This window comes from Elephas maximus, chromosome 4 (genome assembly GCF_024166365.1).
Source record: "Elephas maximus indicus isolate mEleMax1 chromosome 4, mEleMax1 primary haplotype, whole genome shotgun sequence".
NCBI classification, from domain to species: domain Eukaryota; kingdom Metazoa; phylum Chordata; class Mammalia; order Proboscidea; family Elephantidae; genus Elephas; species Elephas maximus.
In genome coordinates, this window is record NC_064822.1 from 170,714,885 (window position 1) to 170,729,949 (window position 15,065).

The 15,065-nt window shown below is 39.0% G+C and overlaps 1 protein-coding gene across 1 annotated transcript in view; it reads right to left on the reverse strand.

Moving 5' to 3' along the window:
• Nucleotides 1-38: 38 nt before the first annotated feature.
• GLT8D2 (glycosyltransferase 8 domain containing 2) overlaps nucleotides 39-15,065 on the reverse strand; it is a 35,579-nt gene continuing 20,552 nt past the window's right edge. Inside the window, exons 8-10 of the mRNA XM_049884214.1 lie at nucleotides 12,325-12,491; nucleotides 11,353-11,465; nucleotides 39-859 (exon numbers count right to left, since the gene is read on the reverse strand). Coding sequence (XP_049740171.1) covers nucleotides 687-859; nucleotides 11,353-11,465; nucleotides 12,325-12,491 — 453 coding nt within the window. The 3' untranslated portion in view covers nucleotides 39-686. The remainder of the gene's footprint in view (nucleotides 860-11,352; nucleotides 11,466-12,324; nucleotides 12,492-15,065) is intronic.

Consider the following 15,065-nt stretch of genomic DNA (forward strand, 5'->3'; position numbering starts at 1 on the left):
TTGAAAATCTGATGGTTTTTACAATAAAGAATATTATGAATGGTTACCTTTAAGTTGTGGGCGTTTTCTTTTCCGTTTAAGCCTGAGATCAGTTTACTTTCTATTGTTAACATGAATAATAATATATGTAATGAAAATAAGATCTATGGATATTTGATTTTTTTTCAGACATTCGTGTTTAAACGTAATAGTTCCATAAAAGACAATATTGGCACCTGCGTAGAAAAACAGTTGCATGTAAAAATACATTTAGAAATACTTCATTAGAAATTAAAAAAAAAATGTCAATAGAATTGTCATTCAGGGTTAAGCAAACTGATTACTGATATCTCAGTGGGATTATTTCTGTCCAACAATGTATTTCACTCACACAAATTTTGAATTCCATACATACCACTTGTACTTAGGAAATAAATCAATACCTATATGGTCCAGGATACAATTTGTACACAGTAGTTTTTTGTTTTCTAGTATGCATCATCTGTTTCAAAGTACAGTTTATCTCCTTAATGTGCTAACATTTTTTTTTTCTAAAGGGTCTTGTTTTTACAATTTGTATACATTTTTTTTGTTTTCTAGTAAGGATCATATGTATCAAAGTACTGTACATAAAGAACAGTGTTATAGTAGGCACAGATGGTCAGTTCCACAATTTTAACAGGAAATATTTAAAAGGTAGAGTTATATCAGCTGTCGTGGTGATGGAGTTTAAATATCCCTGCAGGGTCAGGAACAAACCAGCTTTCCCATAAGTCATTGTGAACACTCGGGAAGTCCCAAGGTTTATGTCTTCCATTCCAGTGGAGTAATTTAGCTTCCTGCAGAAAATGCTCCGAATATCTGGCATCTGGATTCCAGCCTTTGAACATGTTTAGAGGAAAATAATAGGCTTGTTAGAGAATAAAAATTTTATATTAAAAATTGAATACAAACTCATGGTAAAAAAAATTTTTTAAACATCAAAAGGATATACGATGAAAAATTTTCCGCCTACCCCAAATCTGCAAAGCAACCATTGCCAAACAGTTTTTCACGAATCCTTCCATTGAATTTTCTACCTATGTATGTATGCGTACATAACCTATTGCCGTTGAGTCGATTCCGACTCATAGCAACCCTATAGGACAGAGGAGAACTGCCCCATAGGGTTTCCAAGGAGCACCCGGGGCATTCAAACTGCCAACCTTTTGGTTAGCAGCTGTAGCTCTTAACCACTGCCACGGTTTCCATGTGTGTGTATACATAAACATATATACATATATGTATACAGATATATATATATATATATATTTTTTTTTTTTAAAGAGGAGACTAAATAGCATACCACATAGAATATCTGCTGCTTTACCTTTTTAAATTACTGGCTTAGAAACTTTCCATTGCAACACTTGTGGATTTGCTGAATTCTTTTTTCTCTTTTTTTTTATTGTACTTTAGATGAAGGTTTACAGAACAAACTAGTTTCTCATTAAACAGTACACAATTGTTATATGACATTGGTTAACAACCCCATGACATAGCACTCTCCGTTCTCAACCTTGGGTTCCCTATTACCAGCTTTCCTGTTCCCTCTTGCCTTCTAGTCATTGCCCCTAGGCTGGTGTGCCCCTTTAGTCTCATTTTGTTTTATAGGCCTGTCCAATCTTTCGCTGAAGGGTGAACCTCAGGAGTGACTTCATTACTGAGCTGAAAGGGTGTCCGGGGGCATATTCTCAGGGTTTCTCCAGTCTCTGTCAGGCCAGCAAGACTGGTTTTGCTTTTTGAGTTAGAATTTTGTCCTACATTTTTCTCCAGCTCCGTCCAGAACTATCTATTGTGATCCCTGTCAGAGTACTCAGTGGTGGTAGCCGGGCACCATTTAGTTGTACTGGACTCAGACTGGTGGAGGCCGTGGTAGATTTGGTCCATTAGTCCTTTGGACTGATCTTTCCCTTGTATCTTTGGTTTTCTTTCTTCATCCTTGCTCCCAAAGACGTGAGACCAGTGGAGTATCCTAGATGGCTGCTCACAGGGTTTTAAGACCCCAGACGCTACATCACTAAAGTAGAATGTAGAACATTTTCTTTATAAACTATGTTATGCCAATTGAGCTAGATGGTCCCCAGGATCATGGTCTCCACAGCCCTCAGCCCAGCAATTCGGTCCCTCAGGGAGTTTGGATATGTCTATGAAGCTTCCGGAAACCCTGGTGGCATAGTGGTTAAGTGGTACAGCTGCTAACCAAGAGGTCAGCAGTTCAAATCCGCCAGGCGCTCCTTGGAAACTCTATGGGGCAGTTCTACTCTGTCCTGTAGGGTCGCTATGAGTCGGAATCAACTCGACGGCAGTGGGTTTGGTTTGGTTTATGGAGCTTCCATGACCTTGCCTTGGACAAACTGTTCTGTCTTCCCCAGAGTTGTATACTCTCTTACCCTTCACCAAAGTTACCACTTGTCTATTTAGTGTTTTTCCATCCTGAACCCTCCCCTACCTTGTAACCATCAAAGATTGTTTCTTTTTGTGTGTAAACCTTTCTGTGAGTTTTTACAGTAGTGGTCTCATACTATATTCGACCTTTTGTGATTGACTTTTTTCACTCAGCATAATGCCCTCAAGATTCATCCATGTTAAGAGATGCTTCACAGATCCATAGTTGTTCTTTTGCGTTGCGTACTACTCCATTGTGTGTATGTACCAGTTTGTTTATCCATTCATCTGTTGATGGGCATCTAGGTTGTTTCCATCTTTTTGCTATTGTGAACATGCCGCAGTGAACATGGGTGTACATATATCTATTCATATGACAACTTTTATTTCTCTAGGATATATTCCTAGGAGTGGGATTGCTGGATCATATGGTATTTCCATTTCTAGCTTTCTAAGGAAGCTCCATATCATTTTCCAAAATGGTTATATCATTTTGCATTCCCACCAGCAGTGCATAAGAGTTCTGATCTCTCTGCAGACTCTCCAACATCTCCAATGAGATGGTATCTCATTGTGGTTTTGATTTGCATTTCTCTGATGGCTGGAGATCATCAGCATTTCTTCATGTGTCTGTTATCCACTTGAATGTCGTCTTTGGTGAAGTATCTGTTCATTTCCTTTGCCCATTTTTTAATTGGATTATTTGTCTTTTTGTTGTAGAGGTGTTGGATTTTCTTGTAGATTTTAGAGATTAGACCTTTGTCTGATTTGTAATAGCCAATTTTTTTTTCCCCAGTCTGTAGGTTCTCTTTTTCCTCTTTTGGGGAAGTCTTTTGATGAGCGTGTTTAATTTTTAGAAGATCCCAGTTAACTAGCTTATCCTCTGGAGCTTGTGTGTTGTTAGTTGTGATTTGTATCCTGTTAATGCCGTGGATTAGGGCCTCTAGCGTTGATCACATTTTTTCCTCTATAAACTTCATAGTTTTGGGCTTTATATTTAGGTATTTGACCCATTTTGAGTTTACATGGTGTGAGGTATGGGTCCTGTTTTCATTTTTTTGCAGATGGACATCCAGTTTTGGCAGCACCATTTGTTAAAAAGCCTGTCTTTTCCTACTCAATGGACTTTGGGCCCTTGTCTAAGATCAGGTGACATAGGTGAATGGATTTACATCTGGGTTCTTAGTTCTGTTCCTTTGGTCAATGCATCTGTCATTGTACCAGTACCAGGCTGTTTTGACTACCATAGCTATATAGTAGGTTCTGAGATCAGGTAGTGCGAGTCCTCCTACTTTATTCTTTTTCAATAGTGCTTTACTTATCTGGGACCTCTTCCTTTCCATATAAAGTTAATGATAAGTTTTTCATCTCTTTAAAGACTGTTGTTGGTATTTGGATTGGTATTGCATTTGTAATCGCTTTAGGTAGAATTGTCATTTTCACGACGTTGACTCTACCTATCCATAAGCATGGTACCTTTTTCCATTTATGTAGACCTCTTTTGGTTTCTTGCAGTAGTATTTTGTAGTTTTCTTTGTATAGGTCTTTTACATCCCTGGTTTGATTTATTCCCAAGTAAATAAAAAAATATATTATTTTATTTTTTTAGGGGCTATTATAAATTTTTTTTTTGTTATAAATGTTATTGTTTTCCTGATTTCCTTTTCATTGTACTCTTTACTGATGTATAGGAATCCAACTGATTTTTGTATGTTTACCTTGTATCCTGCTGTTCTGCTGAATCTTTCTGTGAGTTCCAGTAGTTTTCTCATGGAGTCTTTTGGATTTTCTTAGTATCATATCGTCTGCAAATAGGGACAGTTTAACTTCTTCATTACCAATTTGGATGCCCTTTATTTCTGTTTCTTGCCTTATTGCTCAAGCTAAGACTTCCAACACAATGTTAAATAGGAGTGGTGATAAAGAGCATCCTTGTCTTGTTCCTGTTCTCAAGGGGAATGTTTTCAGCCTCTCTCCATTGAGAACAATGTTGGCCGTTGGTTTTGCGTAGATGTCCTTTATTATGTTGAGAAATTTCCCTTCTATACCTATTTTATTGAGAGTTTTTATCAGGAATGAGTGTTGGATGTTGTTGAATGCCTTTTCTGTGTCAATTGAGATGATCATGTGAGTCTTTCCTTTTGTTTATGTGATGGATTACGTTGATTGATTTTCTACTGCTGAACCATCCATGCATACCTGATATGAATCCTACTTGGTCATGGTGTATTATTTTTTTGATATGATGCTGAATTGCATTGGCTAGAATTTTGTTGAAAACTTTTACATCTACATTCATGAGAGATATTGGTCTGTAATTTTCTTTTTTTGCGATGTCTTTGCTTGGTTTTGGTATCAGGGTTATGCTGGCTTCATAGAATGAATTTGGAAGTATCTCTTTCCTTTTCTATGTTCTGAAATAGTTTGAGTAGTACTGGAGTAAGCTCTTCTCTGAATGTTTGGTAGAATTCTTCAGTGAAGCCATCTGGGCCAGGGCTTTTTTTGGTTGGGAGTTTTGTTTTTTTTTTTTAATTACCTTTTCCATCTCTTCTCTTGTTATGGGTCTGTTTAGATTTTCAATGTCATTTTGTGTTAGTTTGGGTGGGTAATGCTTCTCTAGAAATTTGTCCATTTCCTCTAGATTTTCAAATTTGTTGGAGTATAGTTTTTCATAACAATCTGTTATGATGCTTTTTATTTCATTTGGGTCTGTTGTAATGTCCCCCATTTCATTTCTTATTTGGACTATTTGATTGAGTTCGCTTTTGTTTTTCTTTTGTGAATTTGGCCAGTGGTTTGTCAATTTTGTTGATCCTTTCAAAGAACCAAATTTTGGTTTTGTTGATTCTTTCTGTTGTTTTTCTAGGCTCTATTTCATTTATTTCTCCTCTGATCTTTGTTATTTCGTTTCTTCTGGTGGCTGTGGGCTTCTTTTGCTGTTCTCTTTCTGTTTGTTCAAGTTGTGTAACTAATGTTTTGATTTTGTCCCTTTTTTCTTTTTTGATGTGTGCATCCAGTGCTATAAATTGACCTCTGAGGACTGCCTTTGCTGTGTCCCACAGGTTTTGGTATGATGTGTTTTCATTCTCGTTTGATTCTAGGAACTTTTTGATTCCATCTTTGACTTCCTCTATTACCCAGTGGTTTTTAAGCAGGGTGTTATTCAGTTTCCATGTAATTGATTTTTTTTTCCCTTACTCTTCCTATTGTTAATTTCTACTTTGATGGCATTGTGGTCAGAGAAGATACTTTGTATTATCTCAGTGTTTTGGATTTTGTCAAGGGTTGCTCTGTGGCCTAAGATGTGGTCTATTCTGGATGTTCCATGTGCGTTGGAAAAGAATGTGTACTTTGCAGCTGTTGGGTGGAGTGTTCTATATATGTCTATGAGATCAAGTTGACTGATTGTGCTCCTTAGCCCTTCTGTATCTTTGTTGAGTTTACTTCTAGATGTTCTGTCCTTTACTGAGAGTGGTGTGTTGAAGTCTCCTACTATTATTGTGGAAACTGTCAATTTCTCTTTTCAGTGCTGTTAGAGTTTATGTATTTTGGAGCCCTGTCATTGGGTGCATAGATGTTTATTATGGCTAAGTCTTCATGATGGATCGCTCTTTTAATCATTATATAGTGCCCTTCTTTGTCTTGTATGGTAGATTTTGTTTTAAAGTTTATCTTATCTGAGATTAGTATTGCCACTCCTGCTCTTTTTTGGTAGTTATTTGTTTGATGTATTTTTTCCATCCTTTAATTTTTAATACATTTACATCTTTGTTTCTAAGGTGTGTCTCTTTGTAGACAGCATATTGATGGATCCTGTTTTTTTAATCCATTCTGCCACTCTGTCTCTTTATGGGTGCATTTAGGCCATTTACATTCAGTGTCATTATTGACAGGTATGAGTTTATTGCTGTTATTTTGTAGTGCTTTTTTTTGTTGTGCTAACATTTACTTTGTTCCCCTTACTGTCCTGTGCTGAGTTCCTTTTGTTTGTGGATTTCTTTTTCATTTCTTTTGTTTTTGTAGATTTTGTTTTTATTGAGACTTTATGTTTTTGTTCTTTATTTCGATGAGTAGGTTTGTTAACTTTCTTTGTGGTTACCTTGAAATTTACCCTTATCTTCCTAAGTTTGGATTAGTCTACTATTACTTGGTATCGCCTTGCCTTCCTCTCCGTTAGAAAGTTCTATACCTATACCGTTTATTCCTTCTTTTATTGTTCTGACATTGTTGTCATTTACAGATTAGCCTCTCTGGTTCCCTGCTGCAATTGTTTTGGTTTTGGATAGTCCTTGAGAGTTCATTTCCTAGGTTGGTATCCGGCTGGTACAGTCTTGCATCCTAGATTCAAGCTGTGGTCTGATGTTGTTTGTTCTCAGATTGAAGGACTCCCTTTAATAATTCTTGTAACTTTGGTTTGGTTTTTACATATTCCCTTAATTTCTGTTTATCTGGAAATGTCCTAATTTCATCATCATATTTGAATGAGAGTTTTGCAGGATATATTATTCTTGGTTGGCCCTTTTTTTCTTTCAAGGTTTTATATATATGTCATCGCATTGCCTTCTTGCCTGGATGGTTTCTGCCAAATAATCAGAGCTTAGTCTTATTGTTTCTCCTCTGAATGTGACTTTTTGTTTCTCTCAAGCTGCTCTCAGGATTTTTTCTTTGTCTTTGGTTTTAGCCAGTGTGATTATGATATGCCTTGGTGATTTTCTTTTGGGGGTCTATCCTATATGGGGTTCATTCAGCTTCTTGGATGGTCACCTTTTCATCTTTCATGATATTAGGGAAATTTTCTGTCAGCAATTCTCCAATGATCCTCTCTGTGTTTTCTGTTTTCTCCCCCTGTACTGGAAATCCGATCACTTGCAAATTTTTGCTTTTGATTATATCCCACATAATTCTTGGGGTTTCTTCATTTTTCTTTGTTCTTTTTTCTGATTTTTCCTCAAACAGTTTGGTATCCAAGTGTTTGTTTGCAATTTTGCTCATCTTGTCTTCCATCATTTCAAACCTGTTCCTCAGCCCTTCTATGACACTGTCCATTTCTGAAATCTTGTTTATCATTTGGATTTCTAATTGTTTTTGTATGATTTCTAGTTGTGAGTTTATTTTGGCATTTTGTTCCTGTATTATTTATCTGAATTCCTCCCATTTTTTTGTCTGTATTTTCCATGAATGTCTATTTTTTTTCCTCCTTTTTTTCTGTTTTTTGCTTCAACTGTTGGATAGCTCTGAATATTAGAGATCTGAATTCTCTATCTGGTAGTTCTAATACCTTTTCTTCTACTGGAAAGTCATCTGGTATTTTCTTTTGGATGCCTGTTGGAACCATCCTGTCCTGTTTTTCTATGTTTTGATATTGTCTGCTGTCTTTGGGACATTCAGTAGTTATTTTCTTCATTTACTGATTGTAGATCTGTTTGTTTCGTCCTAATTTTTTGTTTTATTTGGTTGTGTCTGAGCAAGCAGGCTGTGTGTTCCTTGTTGTTTACTCGTCTGTGGTCACAATACTTTTCATCTCCCTGTCCAATGGGCAGGGCCAGTCGCTCAGCTATGGTACAGCAGAGCAGGTCCAGCTGAAGAGGAGGATCTGGGATGGGTTATTTGTGGCACGTTCCAGGGCCAACAGAGTGTGCTGGGAATCAGTGCTGGGCAGGTTCCAATAGGTCATGCCTGTGCTGTTCAGGGGTGTGACATTCAGCACACGCTGTAGGTAGGCAGGAAGGTAGGGGGAGGTTGTGATGTGTGGAGCTAATATGGGTTTGGGAAAGAGGAGAGAGAAACAGGAGCCAAAAACAAACAACAACAAAAATAGTGCTAACGGTGCTTGCTGTTGGAGTGGAGAGGTGAGAAACCGAGAAATGGAGAAAAACAAACAAAAAAAAGTAGTTAAAAATTTGGAAGAAAAAAAATAGTAAAAAGCCCCCAGGGGTCCCACTGATGCAGCTGCAAAGGCCGGGGAAGTGGCTCCCAGACTGTGCAGTATAACCTGGCTAGAGGGATTACAGATGTCACACAGCACCATGTATTCAGGAGACAGGAAAAGAAGATAAGTATAGAGAGACAAGAGCTTAGAAATGAAGAAAGGAAAAAAGCAAAAAAAAAAAAAGAAAGAAAGAAATGCCTCCAGGGATCCCACCTATGCAGCTGCGCAGATTAGGGGAGTGGCTCCTAAGCCATGTAGTGCAGCCCTGCTAGAAGGGGCTCCCAAGTCATGAAAAGAAAAAGAAAACAGAACAAAGTGAAAAAAATAATAATAAAGCCCCGAGCCACTGCTGCCAGCCCAGAAGCAAGGAGATAGACCAGTAGAGAGGATGGGGGGTGGGGAAAGCATGTGTCACTGGTTACTGGGTGCTCTGTCTCCTGCTGGAAGCTCTGTGAAGCTGCTTTCCTGTGCTCCCTGTTTGCTGATCTCTGACAGGAGTCCAAGATGGCAAATCTGTGCTGCGTTTGCTGATAGAGGACCTCTGCACATATCTCTCTCCCTGCTGTCTGTTGCTTTAAGCTAAATGTGTTTCATTAATTTTTAAAATCTTAAGCCTACCTTTTTAGACCCAAACTTAACCAGTTAAACCAAACGCGTTGCCACTGAATTGATTCCAACTCATATAGTGACCCTATAGGACAGCATGGAACTGCCCCATAGGGTTTCCAAGGCTGTAATCTTTATGGAAGCAGACTGCCACATCTTTCTCCCATGGAGCTGCTAGTAGGTTCAAACCCCAGACCTTTCAGTTAGCAGCCAAGTGTTTAACCACTGCGCCACCAGGGCACCTTAGACCCAAACTTAACATCCCTTAATGTCGAGTGGCTTTCTGCTCCAAAACACTCTCCAAACTAAAACCAAACCCGTTGCCATCAAGTCAATTCTGACTCATAGCAACCCTGTAGGAGACAGTAGAACTGTCCCATAGGGTTCCAAAGGGCGTCTGGTGGATTTGAACTGCCGACCTTTTGATTAGCAGCCGAGCTCTTAGCCACTGTAAAACAGTCTAGTGGATTGTTTTCCAAATGATTTCTGTACAGATTTACTTTGCAGAACCACTCCTGATTCCAAAACCTTCAGTACAAGTGTAGGCTCTGTTCTACAGAGAAAAATGACTCATTTCCTTGGGAATATTCTGCCCCCTTTTACTTGTCAGTAAGTTAGATACTTCATAAAATGTAATACTGAGTCTCTGTTCCAAGATCATAAGATGCTCTAACCCTATTGATCCAAGGTTCATATAGCTGTTCCTACACAACATTTGTTATAGACATTCTGCTTCGATGGGATTTTTCTGTACATTTGTCAAATAGTAATGGTGGTATTTGATCTAACAGTGAACCCGACATTATTACAAATCAAGTAAGATGGACACTGGTGCCATTAACTTCCCTGGGTCACTGTTCTATGCACACACTCAGGAAAATGGTGCAGAAGTAAAGTGACATGGGATCATTAATAGGAGACAGGGGGCCCACCCTCCACAGTTAAGTACATCCTTTCTTTCAAGGACAGTAAAGGATATACTGGGATCCCTCAGTGATGCAAACAATTAAGCGTTCAACTACTAGCCAAAAGGTTGGTGGTTCGAACACACCCAGCGGCACCTTGGAAGAAAGGCCTGACCACATGCTTCCAAAAGGTCACAGGCTTTAAAACCCTATGGAGCACAGTTCTACTCTATACACATGGGGTCTCCACAAGTAACAATCAACTCAACAGCGACTAATAACAACAGGACATACTGCTTATTGTACTTGCAGGATTGTAAGAATTAGAAATATTCATCTTTATTCTCAGAACCTAGCCTAGTTCTTAGCAATGTACTGGGCACTTGGTAAACACAAGTCTTAACTCTCTCCAATTCTAAAATAGTTCTCAAACTCTGGAAAGAAGGTTTTTTAATAACTCCTTTGGCAGTGAAATCTGGACTTGAATTGACAGGGTATTTATGGTCCTCATCACACATTTTGCTACAAAAATTAATTCTGGGCTAATAGCTCAGACCTCACTGAGGGTATTGCGTAACATAGAACATGCACATCACCTTTTTTAAATCAAGACATTTCTAAATTTCTAAATGGGTCTGGCCCACTGGTTCTGGATAAGGGTAATAAGTTCACCAGGCCATGTGTTTGGGTGGAGAGCAGTGTATATTCTGTGCCAGACTCTGTCCTAAGCAATTTCCATCTATTAGGTAATTTATCCCTTACAAAAACTTTATAAGGTTCTATTAGCTTATGTTTACAAATTAGTAAACTAAGGCACAGAGAGCTTGAGTAACTCGCCCATGATCATAGACAACAGCAGAGTTGGGATTCCAATCCATACCCTAGAGCCTATACTCCTGTAGTGAATCAATGACTGTTAAGGAACTCATATAGAGTATACAGTCCATAAACAACTGCTTTTTAAAAGATAAATTTTTAATGCCAGTTATCTAAATCCATCATAAACCGTTATGCTACTTCATTTGGTTTTGTCCTGCTATAGGCTACTACAGGAAAACCTGGTGGCATAGGGGTTAAGTGCTACAGCTGCTAACCAATCCTCCAGGTGCTTCTTGGAAACTCTGTGGGGCAGTTCTACCCTGACCTGTAGGGTCACTAAGAGTCGGAATCGACTCAATGGCAACGGATTTGATTTGAGGGTACTGCAAGAAGTAAAGGCAAGAGAAAAAGTTTTCACAGTGAGAGTTCTATTATAACAATAGCTAATGTCTTCTGAGCACATACCATATACTAGACATTAGTCTAATTCCTTTTCATGAATTCCTGGAAATCAGCCTTTCGGGTAAGCACGATTATCAACCTCATTTGAAGAATCTGGACACTGAGGGGTTAAATAACTCAACCAAGTTCACCTGGTGGATTTGAATTGAGGAACCTGGCTCTAGCACTCTCTTCACCCTGTTGCTCTCTGGTCTATGTATTTGCATTTTTTCCTAAAATACTTACCCAGGTGCCTTATGTGCCACAAAGGGTTGATTGCAGAGTATTTCCCGTGAAACACAATGAGCATGGGGGAGGTGGCCACCCCTCCACCCAGGGAGCTGCTGTAGAGGTTTTCCCTAAGAAACGAAATAGAAAAGTGACATACGGCAGGGAGCTTCCACAATCTTAAATACAACAGGGTTTAATACTTGAAAAAGATATGAGACATTCTTCCACTATATTTCACTTTTTTCCTCCAACTTTTTATTTTGAAAAACGTCATACCTACACAAAGTTGGAAGAATAACACCATGAACTGCCATATACCTCACTAAGATTTGCAGAGTTAATATTTTACCATTTTAAAACTCAGGGTTTTGTTTTGTTTTTATGGCAAACACAGAAGATCAAATTCTGATCCTACATTAATATATTAGAATAATTTCAATCATATATTCAAGGTTATGACAGTATTTTTAAAAATCCAGATAAAAAAGACTGACAGGAAATATAATGACATGATAATAGTGGCCGTGCTAGAGTTCTTTTCATTTTCTTGATTTTAAAACTTCTATAATGAAAAATTTCAAATTTTAAAAAATCCAACCCCAAAGACGAGAGTTGACTTTACAAAATAATCCTTAAAACAAATCTATGCAAGAAGGAGAAACTCAACTAAAATCAATGAGGATTTGCAGTGGAAAAGTTCACTAAGATTCTGGGAAAAAATGGAAGGTTACATTATTGAACTCAAATTTATGATGAAAATGTTTGTATAATAAGGGACTCCTCATTTCACAGGCTTTCAAATTCCTCTGATTTATATTTGAGAACAGATTTTCATCTACTGTTCCCTTTTCTTTCTTGCTAGTGCCTCTGTAAGAAAATCTAAGATTTCTGTGAAATAACATTCTAATCTTTGAACTATGCATAGAAAATGAAATTGAATAATTCTGTGCTCAGGCATGGAAAAATGTTAGGGAGGTCTACACATACTCCACATTTTTTTGCATCCACTTCTCCAGTTGTTTGGTGATACGCTGGTGCTTCCATTCGGTCATGTTGGCAACGATCACACCAGGATTGAAAGAGCAGGTGCTGGGGCTAATGCCAAGGTCTTTTATGGTCTTCTTCCGGTAATCCAGATATCCCATATATGTATTCTATAAAGAAACAGGATATGCATGAATTTGACCAAAGTATCTTATTAAAACCTTTGTTTCTGGAAAACGATCATTTTCTTGAAGGTATTGTACAGTATCTCCAGGTTTTCCTGCTGTGTCACTGGCCACTTCTTGTGTCCTTTGTTGGTTCCCCCTCATGTTTCCAACCTCTGAATACTTAGTGCCCCAGCCTCAGTGCCAGCACCTGTTCCTTTCTCTAGCACCAACTTCCTTGGCAGCCTCATCCAGTGTCATGGCTCTAAATACCATCCATGTTGACAGCCCTGACTTCTCCTCTGACTTCCCAACTCCTGCTACATCTTCCAACTCAATGTGTCCTACTGGATGCTTAGTAAGGCAATTCCAACTTACACCCAAAAACTGATACTGATCTTGTCCCCAAACCTTCCCTATAACCTGCCCCACCTCAATGCATGGCAACTCTGTCCATCTAGTTACTTGGGCAAAAAACCCAAGGTCATTGGGTGATCCTTGACTCCTCTTTCTCACTTCTCATCCAAATCAGCCAGCAAATCCTGTTGGTCCTACCTTCAAAACATATGCAGACAACTTGACCAAGGCAAAGGAAGACACTTAGAGGAACACATGGAAAGAAAAAAAAAAAGGCAACCACAGTAAATTCTATAGCATATATAACCCTATAAAATCAGTAAAAAATAATAACTTACAAGGAGATATATAGGCAGAGACGTATGCTGAATAGGGCAAAGAGGGTGTACAGGAGTATACACATGAACATATACGGGTTAGGCTGTGGATATTGTTACATACACATTTGTATGTCCGGCATGTATATTCACACGACAGAGCACATAAGAGGCAGTCATCGAAGCTTCCTAGACATATCCAAGCACCTCGAGGGACTGAGTTACTGTGCTAATGACTGGGAGCCAAGGTCTCAGGGGACATCTAGGTCAATTGACATTACAAGGTTTATAAAGACAATGTTCTAAATCCTACTTTGGCGAGTAGTGTCTGGGGTCTTAAAAGCTGGCGAGCAGCCATCTAAGATGCATCTATTGGTCCCACCACTTTAGAGCAAAGGAGAATAAAGAAAGCCAGACAGAAGGAAAATATTAGTCCAAAGGACTAATGGACCATGTGAACCATAGCCTCTATCAGGCTGCACCCAAAAGGACTAATGGTGCCCGGGTACCACCACTGGCCGGTCTAACAGGGACTACAACAGAAGGTCCCAGACAGAGTGGGAGAAAACAGTAGAACAAAATCCAAATTCACAAAAAAAAAGACCAGACTTACTGGTCTGACAGAGACTAGAGAAACCCCTGAGGGTATGGCCCCCAGACACCCTTTTAACTCAGAATTGAGCCACTCCTGAAGTCCACCTTTCAGCCAAAGATTAGGAAAAAAAAAAAAAAAGATTAGACGGGCCTATAAAACAAAAACACGTGAGAAATGTGCGTCTTAGTTCAATCAAGTATACAAGACCAAATGAGCAACACCTACCCAAAAGCAAAGATGAGAAGGCAGGAAGGGACCAGAAAACTGGACAAATGGACACAGGGAACCCAGGGTGGAAAGGGAGAGAGTGCTGTCACATTGTGGGGATTGCAACAAATGTCACAAAACAGTTTGGGTATAAATTTTCAAATGAGAAGCTAATTTACTCTGTAAACTTTCACCTAAAGCCCAGTAAAAACAAGCAAACAAACAACATAAAGAAGCTAACCACTTCTCGCTGCCTCCTTGCTACTTTCCTGGCCCAGGGCATAATTATCTCTCACTTGGAATCTGCAAGATCCCCCTCCCTGACCAGTGTTCCTGCTTCCACCCTTAACAACCCCACCCTGTCTCTAAGTCACTCCTCTGCTCAAAGCCCTCCAGTGGTTCCCCAATTCATTTGGAGTAAAAGCCAGGATTCCTGAAATAGCCTACCATGCCCTATACCACCCAGCCCCCATTCCCTCTCTAACTTCATCGGCTATTCTCCCCTTAATCCCTCTGCCATATTGACCTCTTTGTTCCCTTGATACACCGGACACACCCCAGCCTCAGGACCTTTCCTCTTGCTATTATCTCTCCCTGGAATTCTTTCCTTTCAAATATCTGCAAAGGTGGCTTCCTCAATGTCACCATTTCAGTGGCTCCTTCCCTGACCAGGCTATTTCAAATGCAACACCCACCCCCATCATGATTCTTTATAAAATATTTTACTGATTTGTTTACTGTCTGTCTCTGCCCACCAGAATGTAAGCTACACAAAGGCAAGAATTTTAGTTTTGTTGTCTGCATTACCAGTACCTGGCACATAGGAAGCACTCAGTAAGTAGTTGTTGAGTAAATACACTATGAGGCAGGAGATATTGTTTCATCTATATAGGCTGTCATAACCTATTTCAGTGTGATGCTCAAATAGGGCACAGAAATATTGGAAGCACTTGAGCACCTCCTATGTGCCAGGCACTGTTCTAAGAATTTTATATGCATTACTTCACTAATTGCATGAAACAACTTACATGTATTCACTTATTTAATCCTCACAGTAACTCTACAAGGAATGTATTATAGTTACCCCTATTTGGAAAATGAGGA